Genomic DNA, 15,581 nt, shown 5'->3' with positions numbered 1-15,581 from the left:
TCCTGTTGCTCCCCTGCTGCTTTTCTGTAAATTTCTAAATTACTTCATTTCTAAATTATTCCATTTCAAATATTTACCCTCCCCTCTATTATAGAATCTGCTTCTATTAACGTTTCCGGCCGGGAATTAATTGTGTCTCACAAAAATAATGCGCAAAATGAAACAAAATTTGAATCACCTCCTGAATTATTTTTGCAGTGATTTGAAATTCGTGACTCTCCAGTTACTGATTTATCAACCAAAATAGTTTCCCCCCCCACCTACCTTATTAAACCCTGTATATGAAATCCTCCATCAGATGTCCTCTTAATATTAACATAAAAGCAAAATACTACAAATGTTGGAAATCTGAAATAAATACAGCCTCTCCCCTGGTCTTGACGCCCTTCTTAAAATAAGGTATGCAAAATGGAATACAATTGTAACTGCAGTTTAACCAATAATTTATGTTCTGTTTCACCTTTGGTATGCAATGTCCCCTTTAAAAATGGCTAGGATTCTGCATGCTTGCTATTTCTTAAGAAACAGCTTTATCAACTTGCCCATCACCCTAAATACATTTTATATCAAAGAAAAATGATCTCCCTCCTCCTTTTACAATCAGGACAATTGAGATAAATATAATTTATACTTATCCAAATCAAAAATGCACAGTCTCCACATGCGCTAAAGTGCTCAGTTGCAAAAGAAATAAGCCAGGTTTACTGGCCAACAAAGCCATTTATGAAAAGCTGGAGCGAAGTAAAAATCAGCTGGGTGGTTTTAAAAAGAAACATCTCATCAAAATTCTGTTTGCTGGTCATTAAACTATTGACTATGTGATTACGTTGAGCACCATTTACATGACTCTTTTAACTCTCTCCTCCTCGCTCCCCAGAGTTTTCTTCAGTCCTCCAAAGGATCCAAATATAGCCACAGGGTGGGGAGGTGCACAGTTTTCTTAACTCAAGTAGAATAAAATCGCTATAATACAAGTATTTTTAGAATCCATTAGACACAGTGAAAAAGACACGTACTTTACCCTTAGACTAATTAAGTTGCCTTGAACAAACAGAGAACCCAAGTTAAAAGGTCCTTGGGTTGACAAAACATAAATCCCTTTGAATTACTTAAGTACAGATGTAGCTACAGCAGAATGAAAGAGGCTCTGTCAGAGATAACCAAACAGAACTAACAGAGGCAGTGGTTAGCACTGTTGCTACACAACGCCAGGGACCCGAGTTCAATTCCCAGATCGGGTCACTGTCTGTGCGGAGTCTGCTCATACTCCCCGTCTCTGCGTGGGTTTCCTCCGGGTGCTCTGGTTTCCTACCACAAGTCCTGAAAGATGTGCTTGTTAGGTGAATTGGACATTCTGAATTCTCCCTCCGTGTACCCGAACAGGTGCCAGAGTGTGGCGACTAAGGGATTTTCACAGAAACTTCATTGCAGTGTTAAAGCAAGCCTATTTGTGACAATAATAAAGGTTATTATAAGTGACTTTCTGTCCAACTGTACAACTTCTTGAATCACTAGAGCCACTTTTCAATAGTAACTTTCTGTCCCAACTATATATTTGACACGATAAGAGATAACTAAATTAAGTCACTCTTCGAATGCCCTGCTGACCGGACATAGGTTAAAACATTTGACACTCAAACTAATGTTAACAGAAACATTAATCGACTTTTAAAGGTAGACTGTCAATAAGATTAAGTGAAACTACAAAATTGTACGTTGATCACTCATTATAGAGATACCGGGCTATTGACAGAAATAGATACGGTATAAGAGGAGACTGATTCAACAGAGCTATCACTCAATCCCGACTGCAAGAGAGCGCAGCCAAGATGTTCTCTTCCCCAATGCAGGTTCGAGACTTTGCCAGGAAGGAGATCCAGAGCTTCCCGGTAGAGCCGGCCTCCACATTGCTGGAGGAGGTGCTGACGACAGGGCAACTGAAGAAGGGGATAGTGTTGGCGGTTTACGGGGAAGGCATCACTAGATGGGATAAAGGCAAAGTGGGAGGAAGAGTTGTGAGAGGGTATGGAGGAGGGGTTCTGGTGTGAGGTTCCACCTCGTGCGCAAGATTGGGTCTGATACAGCTAAAGATGGTACATAGAGTGCACCTCACAAGGGCAAGGATGAGTCGGCTCTTTGAGGGGGTAGATGACGTGTGTGAGCATTGTGCGGGGTGGGGGGGCGGGGGGGGGGGGGGGGGGGGAAGGCCGCCAACCACGTTCATATGTTTTGGTCCTGTACAATGCTGGAGGATTACCGGAAGGTTTTTAGGGTAATCTCTAAGGTGGTGCACGTGAAACTGGACCCGGGCCCTCGGGAGGCCATATTCGGGGTGTCGGACCAGCCAGGATTGGAAACGGGTGCGGAGGCAGGTTTGTAGCCTTCGCCTCATTGATCGTCCGAAGACGGATCCTGTTGGGATGGAGATCAAGCTCTCCACCCTGTGCCCTGGCGTGGCGGGGGGACCTGCTGGAATTCTTGACTCTTGAGAAGGTCAAATTTGAACTGAGAGGAAGGATGGAGGGGTTCTACAATTCATGGGCGTTATTCATTATGCACTTTCGAGAATTGGGTTACATTGGGGGGTGGGGGGGTTGGAGGGGAGGAGGACTGACTGTACTTGTTAATGGTGATTATGGGTGATTCCTGATTCCTTTTTGTTATTTGTTTATGTTAATATGCGGGATGCAGTTTGAGGGTTTGATGGAACGATGGGATTGTTGTTATTGATATGGGGATTGACATTGCATTCGTTACGGATTATTGTTGATGGGTGTAAATTTGGGAGAGAATGTGAAAAAGGAGGAGAATAAAAACATTAAAAAAGAGATGTTCTCTTCCCCGCTTGCTTCGTCGAACAAAGTCTCTCGGGGCTTTGTCAGTATGTGTCTACTTCTCATAGGAATATATTAGATAAACATACTTAGAGATACTTTCAGATTCCCATGGTTTAAATATAACTTTCTCTTAATGAAGATAATCTTTTAGCAGATAATAATGGACTATCAGCAGATTTTCATTTTGAAGGTTCTCTAACTCTGTTTTATACTTATTATTACTTTGAAATGTTATAATAAAACCCCACTAAAAGTATAAACTGTATTTTTGCATTAATTTTCAAATCCTAGACGCTCTTTTAAGAGATTTTAAAAGGCAAAGATCCATGCTTTAAAAGTAGATGATTTAGTTTTGAGCAACCTATCCAGAAAATCTTCCATTAGGGGGTAACTGAAATCTGTTTAAGACCTGGAAGAGTAATCTTCCTTCAGTGAGAGCTGTTCTGTTATTTACAGGGAAAATAGCTTTCACTCCTTCAGTGGCTTCGTCAGAAAGTAGACTTGTAAGATTAGCCCTTGGATCAAGGAAATCCTAAATCGCCCACCCGTGCCCCATCCCAATAACACTTCATTCTCTCAGTCTAAAAATCTATCTGTTATGAATAAAGATCACAACTAGGTTTCCATGGTCCTCTGGGGCGGAGAATGTCAAACTTTGCATGCTAACTGTTGTAACTAGTTTCTAAATCCTTTCAGTGACCAGATCGAGTATATACCTCAAGTTGACTGACTTTATTTCCAGAAACTCTTTTCATTTCACATTTCAACCCATGTTCTTACCCCACCCCACTTTTTATTAGCACAGCGAGTACCTGCTGACTGGGATATGATGGTGGTGGACTGTCCCTCCTCGCTTCCTCCTTTCTACCTGCTCTTTTCCCAGGCATTTCCTCTGTATGAGACACAGGGGGGTCACTGCTGCTCTCTCCATCATCACCATCTTCATCATCCACTTCTGAAGAGCTGCTACTGGTGCTGCTTACCTGCGGAGACTAGAACGCAAATTTCAAAGAAGGGCATTAAGGAATGAACAAACTAACCAGTCTTTATACAGCACCTTTTATGCCCTGAGCATGTCCCAAAGGGCACCATAGCCACTGCAGTGGTTTTGTTGTAATTTAAGAAACATGGCAGCTAACGTATGCATTACACGCTCCCACAAATAGTAATGAGATAAACAGACGCATGATTAGTCCGATTGGCCAGCAATGCAAAAAGGAAGCCAGAAATTGTACCCGGCCTGGACATGCCAGGCCTTAACCCCATCAAAGCCTCAACATGGCAGTGGGAAAAAGATACACGCTGCTTGTAGCGGAAACCCCTGACTTTAAACCCTATGCAACAAGGAGCAAGGCTCAATAAGGCAGACCAGCTTAAGAGACAAAAGGGCTCAATTAGGTACATTCCTAGAACCAAGCACTGGAAATCACAATCACCTTTCCTGATCCAAATAGGGAGTGAAAAGAAACGAGTGAAGAGTAATATAACAGAGTAAAAAAAGCAAAAACAAGAAAAGTCGCTGATTTATTGGTTGGCACCAAGGGTTTTATTGCATTTTAAAACATATAGCTCAGGAGTAAACTGGAGAAAACAGTAAGGGGGATCATAAAAACAATAGGTAACAGTGTATTCCAAACCAAAATGTCTTGTAGTGAGCACTAAACAAGGTCTGTGCAGTTACAGGTACCCACCCCCTTGCTTTGGTTTATTCAATAAGAAGTCTTACAACACCAGGTTAAAGTCCAACAGGTTTGTTTCGATGTCACTAGCTTTCGGAGCGCTGCACCTTCCTCAGGTGAATGAAGAGGTCTGTTCCAGAAACATATATATAGACAAATTCAAAGATGCCAGACAATGCTTGGAATGCGAGCATTAGCAGGTGATTAAATCTTAGGTTAAAGAGGTGTGAATTGAGGAAGGAGCAGCACTCTGAAAGCTAGTGACATCGAAACAAACCTGTTGGACTTTAACCTGGTGTTGTAAGACTTATTACTGTGCTCACCCCAGTCCAACGCCGGCATCTCCACATCTTGGTTTATTCAATGCAGAGAGGGCTTCACAAAATCAATTACTTGTATAGGAAAAATAAACGTGGAGGGAGAAGCTCCAAAAAAAATGAAAGACTACGAGCATGATCACTAATGGATGCAGTAACACGGAGGTCACTCAAAATCTCCTGGCGGAACAGTTAATGCAGCACAGGGACAAGCTGCATTGCACGCTCCCAACTGTATTTATGTTCACATACCTCATCCTTTAATGCCATGTTTTCACCCCCACCGTTGAGTTCACCATGGATGCCATTCATGTTGGCCACGACTTCTGCATCATCGTAGCTGTTGAGTGGGTATATGTCAGCAAACTTAGCTGACAAAGGGGTGACATCTTCATCATCACTGCCACTGAGAAGAAAAATAAAATTACCGTGTGATGGGGTTAGGCAGTACACTGTGGTTAGGCAGTACGGTGTTTAATAACATGGACGGCACAGTAGCACAGTGGTTAGCACCGTTGCTTCACAGCACCAGGGACCCGGGTTCGGTTCCCGGTTTGGGTCACTGTCTGTGCGGAGTCTGCACATTCTCCCAGTGTCTGCGTGGGTTTCCTCCGGGTGCTCCGGTTTCCTCCCACAAGTCCCTAAATATGTGCTTGTTAGTTGAATTGGACATTCTGACTTCTCTCTCCGTGTACCCGAACGGGCACCGGAATGTGGCGACTACGGGCTTTTCACAGAAACTTCATTGCAGTGTTAATGTAAGCCTACTTGTGACACTAATAAAGATTATGATTATAAGATCCCAGAGTATTAGTGAAAAATTAACAAATTAGTTTTCCCCCCGGTGTCCTGACCAATATTTAACCTTCCAGCAATATCATGAAAACAGATAATCTCTAGTCATTCACCTCAGTACTACTTTTGGGATATGGCAGGTACTGAAAAATGGCTGCAGCATTTCCTACAATTGCAACAGTACCGACACTTCAAACGTACTTGTTTAAACGGCCATATGGCCGAGTGGATCGATTGCCTGTTTCTGTGCCGTATATCCTATGAAGCATTTAGGGATGTCGAGGTTGTGAATGGCGCCACATAAATGCAAGTTCTCTCTCGCTGAACAGGCAGGTAGGGCAATGGTTTAACAGTTCATATGGGGGAACGGAATCTCAGATAGTGCAGCACTCCCTCAGTCAGGTGTTGGATTTCCAATCAATTCTGAGCTCAGGTCCTGTGTCTGCCTCAAACCTTTGGGCCGAGAGATAAGAATCCACTAAGTGAGTCAAACAGACAAGCATACATGAGCAGTTTTCTACCTGGTGATAGCCTGACTCAGCGTGATAATATGTTATTTCAATTGTTGGGGTGGTGGACAAAATTTGGGGAGAAAATATTCTGAGGCTCAAAGAACCAGAGAAAGGTTACGGTGCAGAAAGAGGCCATTCAGCTCATCGTGTCTACGCCAGCCAAAATAGCGAAACTAGCAGCATATTTAATGACTGCAGCAGCTAATATTTTAGATACAGAAATGGGTCGCGAGAGAGTGCAGAGGAGATTTACAAGAATGTTGCCAGGGCTTGAAAATTGCAGTTATGAGGAGAGATTGGATAGGCTAGGGCAGATTTCCTTCGAACAGGGGGGGCTAAGGGGTGGCCATATTGAGGTGTACAAAATGATGAGGGGCCTAGACAGGGTAGACAGGAAAGGTTAGTTTCCTCGAGCTGATTTAAGGTGATTGGTAGGAGGTTTAGAGGGGACATGAGGAAAAATCTTTTCATCCAGAGGATGGTGGGCATCTGGAATTCGCTGCCTAAGTTGCTGGTTGAGGCTGAAATGGGCAACTCATTTAAAAGGTACCTGGATCTAAAGTGCTGTAACCTGCAAGGCGATGAGCCAGGTGCTGAAAAGTGGGACTAAAATGAGCGGCTAGTTTCGCTATTTTGGCTATTTTGGCTGGCGTAGACACGATGAGCTGAATGGCCACTTTCTGCACCTTTACCTTTCTCTGGTTCTTTGAGCCTAAGAATATTTTCTCCCCCAACTTTGTCTACCCCCCCAACAATTGAAATAACATATTAAAAACATCACAAATAATGCTGAGAACTCAATGTACTTACAAGGTGGGGGCGGAGTTGCTATCAGCCAGAATGAGCCGTGGGTGTTGCTGAATGGTGATTGGTGAACTCGAGCCAGATCCTGAGCTTGCAGATGACATGCTAGGTGGGCGTATCTCCGAGAGATAGTCTGGAGCAGATTCTACTTGTAATGGTAATGTGTTAATAGAAAGATCGTCGGGAATAGGTGAATCCATGATGCCACATGTGAGTATATGAGAGAGGCTGCAGTCGTCACAGGTACACCTGCAAAAGGGTCAAAGCAAAGCTGAAGCACCTGAATGAATCCTTTGTGTAATGAGCAATATCATAGGGGGCTAGGTGGCAGAGATAGTTAAGTGTGCTCTCTTTTCACATCTGGTATCTGGGCATGTACTTGGCTCCAACTCGTGGAATGGTGGCTCCTTTCTACCTCCAGAACCGAAGAGAGGCATGCCATATCTTTTAAAAAACACGCCCATCTCTGGAGGTGAGAAGTTTGTTCTGGTCAGGTGAGGACGTTAACATTGAGGAATGAAAACTTTTTCCCCCAAGGCCTCTCACAAAGGCTCAGCTGCCTAAAATAGCGAGCTGCATACATAATGAAAGACCGATTTCCAAGGAAACCAATGGGATTGAATGCATAGCTGGTTGTACACCGTTTACCAGATTTTACTCTCCACTGACCGGAAACCCAGCATTCTACCAATCTTATGGGTTTCCCACCCAGCAGGTTAGGTTGAAATTACCATCTCAATTTCTGCTGAATTAAATAGGGGGCACTGACCTCAGTAATCCAACTAGTAGAAGGGAGAATCAGATATGTTCCCCAACTCTAATCGCTATCCAGCAATACTGTTGAAGGTATGTGGTTGCCTGGGTGCCAAGTTGAGAACCTGATCAATCTGGGCGATTATGCCCTTTAAGGTTGAAAGATCTGGTAGCACTCTGCATCAAAGTGTATGGGTGGCAGGCAACGATAATACCCAGCAAGAAGCCAACACTGTCAGGGACGGAGAGCACCAGCAGGATAATAAAGGGGAACAATTTAAACAACAGCGAACGGGAAACAGGCCCACGAATACTTAAACAGACCAAATCTATAAATAGCAAGAGCAGGAAAATACGAAGAGTGCAACAGAATGGGGCATTGTATATGGTAACGTGGGAAAATGTCAGCTAAACAAGACAAGTGCACCCAATATGCGAGGAAATTCCACCCCATCTCCACAGTGGGAACCATAATGGATGTATGATATAGACTGCAGCAGTTCAGGAAGGTGACTCACCACCACCTTCCCAAGGGCAAGTATGGATGGATAAATATTTGCCTAGCCAGCAAAGCCCATATCTCATGAAAGAATAAATTTTAAAAAGGAAGAGAAATAAGAAAAAAATTAGTACTCCAAGTTATTTTAACATTTATTACATTGAAATCCTTAGCACCAGATGCATGTCCCCGAGACACTTACCTGCGTCTATAGTTACAGTTCGGACAGTCAGGCATACTCAATCGCGATGACAGCATATGCCTCATTGTGTCGGTGAAATTATTCTCCCCAGTTAGTGCTTTCTTGCTGTTCGTAAGCTGGGGGAGAAAATGGTGAACCTTAATACATAGAATCTGAACATAAACAGAACATAAGAGAAGAAATGTCAGGAATAATAATCATAGAATTCCTACAGTTCAGAAGGCCATTCGGCCCATCAGGTCTACACCAAGCCCTCCAAAAGAGTACCCCAACTAGGTTCACTCCCTCACCCTATCCCAGTAACCTCATAACCCCACCTAACCTTTGGACACTACAGGCAGTTTAGCATGACCGATCCGCATAGCACGTGCATCTTTGGACTGTGGGAGGAAACCACGCAGACATGGGGAGAATGTACAAACTCCACACAGTCATCTGAGGCCGGAATTGAACCCGGGTCCCTGGTGCTGTGAGGCAGCAGTGCTAAACACTGTGCCACCGTGCCGCCCCAAGAAGGGCCATTGCTAATGACTTTAAAAAGTTTTAAAAACACTTTCTAAATGATCAATGCATTGAAACGTGAAACATGCATCTAGAATTGGGAGCTCAATAAAACCGAGGTAGCCATGTCAAGCCGAAGAAAATTTCCGTACATTTTATTTTTACCTTCAACTTTGGCTCAACAGGTGGAATTTGAGTCTCTGAATCGGAAAGTTGTGGTTCAAGTCTGGACACTTAGAAACAAGATTCAGCATGACTACTGCACTGTCGGAGGTGCTGACATTCATATGAAACATTAAACCAACACATTGCCTGTCCTCTTGGGTATATGCAAGTGATCCAATTCTATGATATTGATTAGTTGGAGAGTTATCCCCAGGTTCCTGGTTCACATATATCCACCAACCAACACAACAAATGATCATCTGGTAATAATTAAGTTACTATTGATTATGTTACTGTTTATGGGAACTTGCTGTGTTCAAACCAGCTGCTGTTTCTCCAACTGTTCTTGTATTTAAAAAGAAACTTAATTGGCTGTAAACTGTTTGGCACACAACTGTTTCACAGAGTCTTGAATGTATCTGTTAACTCCATTTTTATTCTGAAAGGTATGTGTTGGTTTTGTTCAAGTCACTTAATTTGACTCGCTGGATAATCTGAATTTTTCTAGCATAACCTATTATCCCAGATACCATTCCCCTCACGAAGTAACACTTTTAAAAACAATACTGAATGAATTGCTTTGTACTGTATTACCTCACTTTTTTCCTAAGCTGAGAGGGGAGCACCAAGTTAACAGGGCAATTCTCCAGCAGCAGCAGGCTATGATTGAGCCATCTCTGATGGTGAGCTAGCAATAGGACGGAGTGAAGGAGGAGCTGTTATTCCCATGAACGACTGAAAGGCTTCTTCCTATGCTGTGACATTTCTTGACTTTCCATCAACTTCCCCAAAAAGGTAGTACCTCTGCATCTAATACCTTTTCCCAAAATATAGCACCTTTGACAATGCAGCACTCCTTTCTTGGTGTTTGAATCCACAATCTCCTGAACACGAGGTGACCAAGCCAAGCTAACAGTGAGTTTTATATTCTAAGCACTTCGATATGGACCCTTTGTCAGTCACTCTTGAAAGAACAATTTACAATCGGATGAGTTTTCTTGTTGGAGCTTCTGATGCTTTGCTGGTTATCACAGTGAAATTCTTAAGCTGAAATCAGGGAATCCATTTCACTATCAGCTGAGCATGATTGGTGAACATGACTGTGAATTACAAGTCACAGGAAAGTGTTTTTTTGTCCATTTCTGATACATCTGCCCTGAATGAAGAAATGCAACATTGACATAAACTCCTGGGAGGCTATTGCCTTGGACTGAACCAGATGGAGGCAGAGTCTATGGGAAGGATCCCAGCATTTTGAGAGCCAACTACGACTAAACAGAGAGGAAAAGTGGAATCGGACCTGAACTGAGAGCACATGACCAGACAGCCCACATGACAACAAATGCCCAACATGCCACAAAGTCTGTAGACCCGAAATCGGTCTCATACGACATCTTCAGCCTCATAATAATAATAATAATAATAATAATAATAATATTCGCTTATTGTCGCAAGTAGGCTTCAATGAAGTTACTGTGAAAAGCCCCTAGTCGCCATATTCTGCGCCTATTCGGGGAGGTCGGCACGGGAGTTGAACCCGCTCCGCTGTCATTGTTCTGCATTGCAAGGCAGCTATTCAGCCTACTGTGCTAAACCAGCCCCTTATGGAAGATAATGGTCAATGGTAATCCCCAGGGTGTGGATTGTGGGGGATTCAGTGATGGCAATGCCTTAGAACATAGAACATACAGTGCAGAAGAAGACCATTCGGCCCATCGAGTCTGCACCGACCCACTTAAGTCCTCACTTCCACCCGATCCCCGTAACCCAATAACCCCTCCTAACCTTTTTTGGACACGAAGGGCAATATCATGGCCAATCCACCTAAACTGCACATCTTTGGACTGTGGGAGGAAACCGGAGCACCCGGAGGAAATCCACACAGACACAGGGAGAACGTGCAGACTCTTCACAGACAGTGACCCAGCGGGGAATCGAACCTGGGGCCCTGGCGCTGTGAAACCACAGTGCTATCCACTTGTGCCACCGTGCTGCCCGTAAACATTGCGGGCCTTGACATTCAATGGCATGACCATCACGGAATCCCCCCCACTATCAAAATCCTGGGGATTACCATTGTTTAGAAACAAAACTGGATGAGCCATATAAATACTGTGCATACAAGAATAGATCAGAGGCTAGGAAACCTGTGGTGAGTGACTCACCTCCTGACTTCCCAAAGCCAGTCCACCATTGACAAAGCACAAATCAGGAATGTGATGGAATACTCTCCATTTGCCGGATGAGTGCAGCCCCAACGACACTCAAGAAGCCACACACAATCCAGGAGAAAGCAGCCGGCTTGATTGGCAACCCTTCCACAAACATTCACCCCCTCACCACCGATGGACAATAGCAGCCGTGTGCACCATCTACAAGGTGGACTGCAGGAACTCACCTTTGGCAGCACCTTCCAAACACGTGACCACTACCATCTAGAAGGACAAGAGCAGCGGATGCCTGGGACCACCACCACCTGAAAGTTCCGCATGTTTTAGAGCGAGTTCCAGATTTCCTCTATCCTTGTGTGAAGAAGTGTTTCCTGACATCACCTCTAAATGGTCAAGCTCTAATTTTAAGGTTTTGTTCCTTTGTTCTGGGCTCTTTACAAAGTAAATATATTAATTTCACATTATTCGTGCACACGGTAGCAGAGGTTGCCATTTTACCTGCTCTTCCAATAACCGACGCTGTTTGAAGAACTCCCAGTCTTCCTTTAGCATGCGTTGTTTGGTCTTCATTGCCATCTAACAAGGAGGGAAAATGCCATTAAAACTGGATCCAATAATTACAGCACTGCACTGTTCACTTTATTTTTTAAAAATATGTAAAAACTGATGGCTTATCAACCTTCAGGTGATATCTTGGCTCAGCAGAGGCTTTGTGGGCTTAAAGCCCACCCGAGACTTGAGCACATGGTCCAGACTGGGCGGCACGGTAGCACAGTGGTTAGCACTGTTGCTTCACAGCGCCAAGGTCCCAGGTCGGTTTCCGGCTTGGGTCACTGTCTGTGCGGAGTCTGCACGTTCTCCCTGTGTCAGCGTGGGTTTCCTCCGGGTGCTCCAGTTTCCTTCCACAAGTCCCGAAAGACGTGCTGTTATGCAATTTGGACATTCTGAATTCTCACTCCGTGTACCCCAACAGGCGGCAGAATGTGGCGACTAGGGGATTTTCACAGTAACTTCATTGCAGTGTTAATGTAAGCCTACTTGTGACAATGAAGATTATTATTATACCTCAAAGGTGCATTATTCTGAACTGCTGTCTTTTGAATGAAGCTTTAAACTCAGAATGCAAAAGTTCCCATGGCACTATTCAGGGAAGAGCAGGAAACCCTTTAAAAAAAGGCAGATCACCTGGTCACTGATCACACTACAATATGTTGGCTCTTGCTACGCACTTAACTTGTACATTTGCTTATATTATAATGCTTATATTATAAGATTGACAACTGTAGCCATGTAAAATGGCTAACTCCCTATTAGAATGGCCAAACCCCGATTTAAAATGGCGAATAGAAGAGGCTAATGGGAAAATCAGCCACCAGGACTCAAACAGACAGCTGCAGGTAAAACAATGTATTTGCCTCTGGGGAAGCCAGACAGCATCGATACCTGCAGCCATCAACAGAACAACATACCAGCCATCTGCATAGTAGGTAGCAATCCCGGGAACAATATGCTACAAATTAGTAACACAAAGCCGACCCAGACTTTTCGGCGCCAGCAGGAGCTTACACAAAGGGAGGTGACTGACCACCCCTTGATCAAGGAATCGCTCCAGCATTGGAGAATATCGAACCAAGTGATTGGGACCAAGTCCGATCACTTGGAACCAGGTACAAGGTCCGAGAGGCGGGAAGTCCCTGGGGACTATAAGAATAGGGGCCAAGTTCAAATCGACCCTTCTTCCCTTCTTCTCCTCTCCGCACCCTTCGAGACCATTCTGCTGACCTTCTACAACAGCCGCAAGAACGTTGTTGTAGGAAGTAGCTTAGAAGTAGAATTAATGTATAAGTATTGATTACTGTATATAATAAATGTGCGTTGATTTAACTCTTACTAAGCGTTGGATTATTGATTATTACTCGGACTTGAACCAGGTGGCGGTATCAGAAATATACCTGATGACACAAGAGCAAAGGTGACGGAACAAGAGCAATTAAACTAAGGCTAAAACAAGCAACATTTTGGCGACTCCGCCGGAACCCGATCTAGAAGTGGAAAACCACTCCGGGAGAACCCAAGAAATTTGAATTAGAAACCCAATTGGAAACAGAAAACCACAAGTGTTCAAGCAGTTCTGATCAATAGTCATAATTCGTAAATGTGTGTATGCATGCGTAACTAACAGGGCTATAAGGTAAAACTGATAGATTTTTGTTGTGTCAAAACTGTCGGAAGTCTGTATTTTCGGAAAATAGCGAAAGCCGTACCCGCATTTACAACACCGCCTGAGCCCCCTGTTCCAAATTTAGAAGCAGTCGGATAGGAAAGATGGCCATGCAGCGCCTCATGAACCCCGAGGAATTTGCGGTCGCAGCGACCAGCAGCAGTAGAGTGGGACAGTGTCCCATTTGGGAGGAGGAAATCCGGAAATATCTCAAGGGCAAAGGATGGCCCCTGTGGAATGATTTCTGCGATAATGAGGAATCAGGTCCCGGAGGTATAGGGCATACTTGGTGGGAGAACCTGAGCGAGATCCACAAAAAGAGCTTAGGGAAAGCTCGCAAGCCGATGGCAATCGTGTCCTGCTTGGCACAATTGCGAGGCACAGAGGAGGTCGACAAGACGCTCCGCAAAGAAGTTGAGGGCATACATCGGATGAGTAAAGTCGATGTAAGCGAAGTTGAAAAAGAGAATTTAGAATTAAGGAGGAAATTGGCAGCAAAAGATGGACAGGTGGCTGACGTCAAACGGGGTCACCAGTCTTGTCTGGCGCATTTAAGCAGTTTCCAGTCGCAGTATGAAAAGGCCTATCAGGACACGCAACGTGCAGTCATGGAAAGAGAAGAAACAGAAAAACAGGTAGAAGCGTTATAGAGACAGTGTAGCGATCTAAAAGCAGCATTAAGAGCACTCCACGCTGCCACCACAGAACAAAGACAGAGCACCTTAGATCACGCCAAGTGCCGGAAGCAGATTGCAGAGCTGCAATCACTGCTTTCTGTTCAGAAAAGTTTTCAGGAAACCTTTGGGGAAAAGTGAGACCAGGAAGACGGCCCTGATTGGGAAGAGTTACACGAAACAGCGCAGAGATATGTTCAGGGACCATGTGCGCAGGGAAAGCCCCAAAAGAGGAAAGCACCCCAACCCCCCACACAGCAGATAGTTCAGGTTCCAATGAACCCTGTAACCACCCACCGCACAGCCACATCGGACAATGCGGAATATCTATATTCCACCCCCTTAACAGTGACCCAATTACGGGACGCGTGCGAGACAATCACACCGTTCCTCCCCGCCGCAGACCCCCACCATTTCTTTGCCACAGTTAAACATCAGGCGACCATGTACGGCCTGGATGAGAGAGAGCATGTAAAGCTCATGGTTTTAAGTTTAGATCCGTCAGTAGCAGCAGCCCTTCCCGACCCACAGAATGTAGGAGGAGTCACCCTTGCAGAAATGCATACCGCGATCCTGGATGCGATCGGGTATAACCGGGGTGACCCCGTAGATGGCCTCAACAAATGTAGGCAGAAGAAATCTGAGCACCCCACAGCGTTCGCTGGATGCCTGTGGATTCACTTCACAGCAGTCTTCGGAGACGTAGACCGAGCCCATTTGTCACCAGGCAACATGGCCAAATGGACCCGCACCCTTATCTCCCATGCCACAGATGCAGGACAGAATGCCTGTACGAGTTATGATCCCTCAGAGGAGGCCCATAACGAGAAGTGGGTAGTTAAAAGATTGTCCCACGTTTGGGAGCAATCTGTTCAGAGCAAACCCACCGTTAAATATAGCGAGGAAAAGCAGGCCGCCAAAGACATGCAGGCAGTAAAAACAACACACCACAACCCCGCAAGGGTAAATAAGGGAAAGAACAGCCCCCCACCCAAGTCACTAGAGTGTCACAACAGCAGACAGTTGGGACACTTCGCCAAAGAGTGCAATGCCCCTAAAAAGCCACAGAGAGCCCAACAGACAGGCACTCTAAGAAAAAGACAGAGCCCATCCATAGCATCAGCGCCCGTTCGGATCAGATGGACTTGACCGGAACGGACTGAAATGAAAATCGCTTATTGTCACGAGTAGGCTTCAATGAAGTTACTGTGAAAAGCCCCTAGTCGCCACATTCTGGCGCCTGTTCGGGGAGGCTGGTACGGGAATTGAACCGTGCTGCTGGCCTGCCTTGGTCGGTTTTCAAAGCCAGCGATTTAGCCCAGTGAGCTAAACCAGCCCCTAGTACCGTGACGGTGTACGGGCTCCCCCAGTTGGGTCTGCAACACCCTTTGGGATAGATCCGGCGACCGGTAGTTGCAGCGAAAATGCGGGGACAGCCCATCGAATTTCTC

The 15,581-nt window shown here is 44.9% G+C and overlaps 1 protein-coding gene across 2 annotated transcripts in view; it reads right to left on the bottom strand.

Annotated features, from left to right (window-relative positions):
• The window catches only part of fam193a (family with sequence similarity 193 member A), a 304,881-nt gene that overhangs the window by 45,435 nt on the left and 243,865 nt on the right, over positions 1-15,581 (bottom strand). For both annotated transcript variants that reach the window (XM_072515688.1, XM_072515689.1), the window contains exons 9-13: positions 11,734-11,811; positions 8,399-8,514; positions 6,951-7,193; positions 5,086-5,239; positions 3,650-3,829 (exon numbers count right to left, since the gene is read on the bottom strand). In XM_072515688.1, the coding sequence (XP_072371789.1) occupies positions 3,650-3,829; positions 5,086-5,239; positions 6,951-7,193; positions 8,399-8,514; positions 11,734-11,811 (771 nt within the window). The remainder of the gene's footprint in view (positions 1-3,649; positions 3,830-5,085; positions 5,240-6,950; positions 7,194-8,398; positions 8,515-11,733; positions 11,812-15,581) is intronic.

This window comes from Scyliorhinus torazame, chromosome 9 (genome assembly GCF_047496885.1).
Source record: "Scyliorhinus torazame isolate Kashiwa2021f chromosome 9, sScyTor2.1, whole genome shotgun sequence".
NCBI classification, from domain to species: Eukaryota; Metazoa; Chordata; class Chondrichthyes; order Carcharhiniformes; family Scyliorhinidae; genus Scyliorhinus; species Scyliorhinus torazame.
This window is presented reverse-complemented; position numbering and strand designations above follow the sequence as displayed.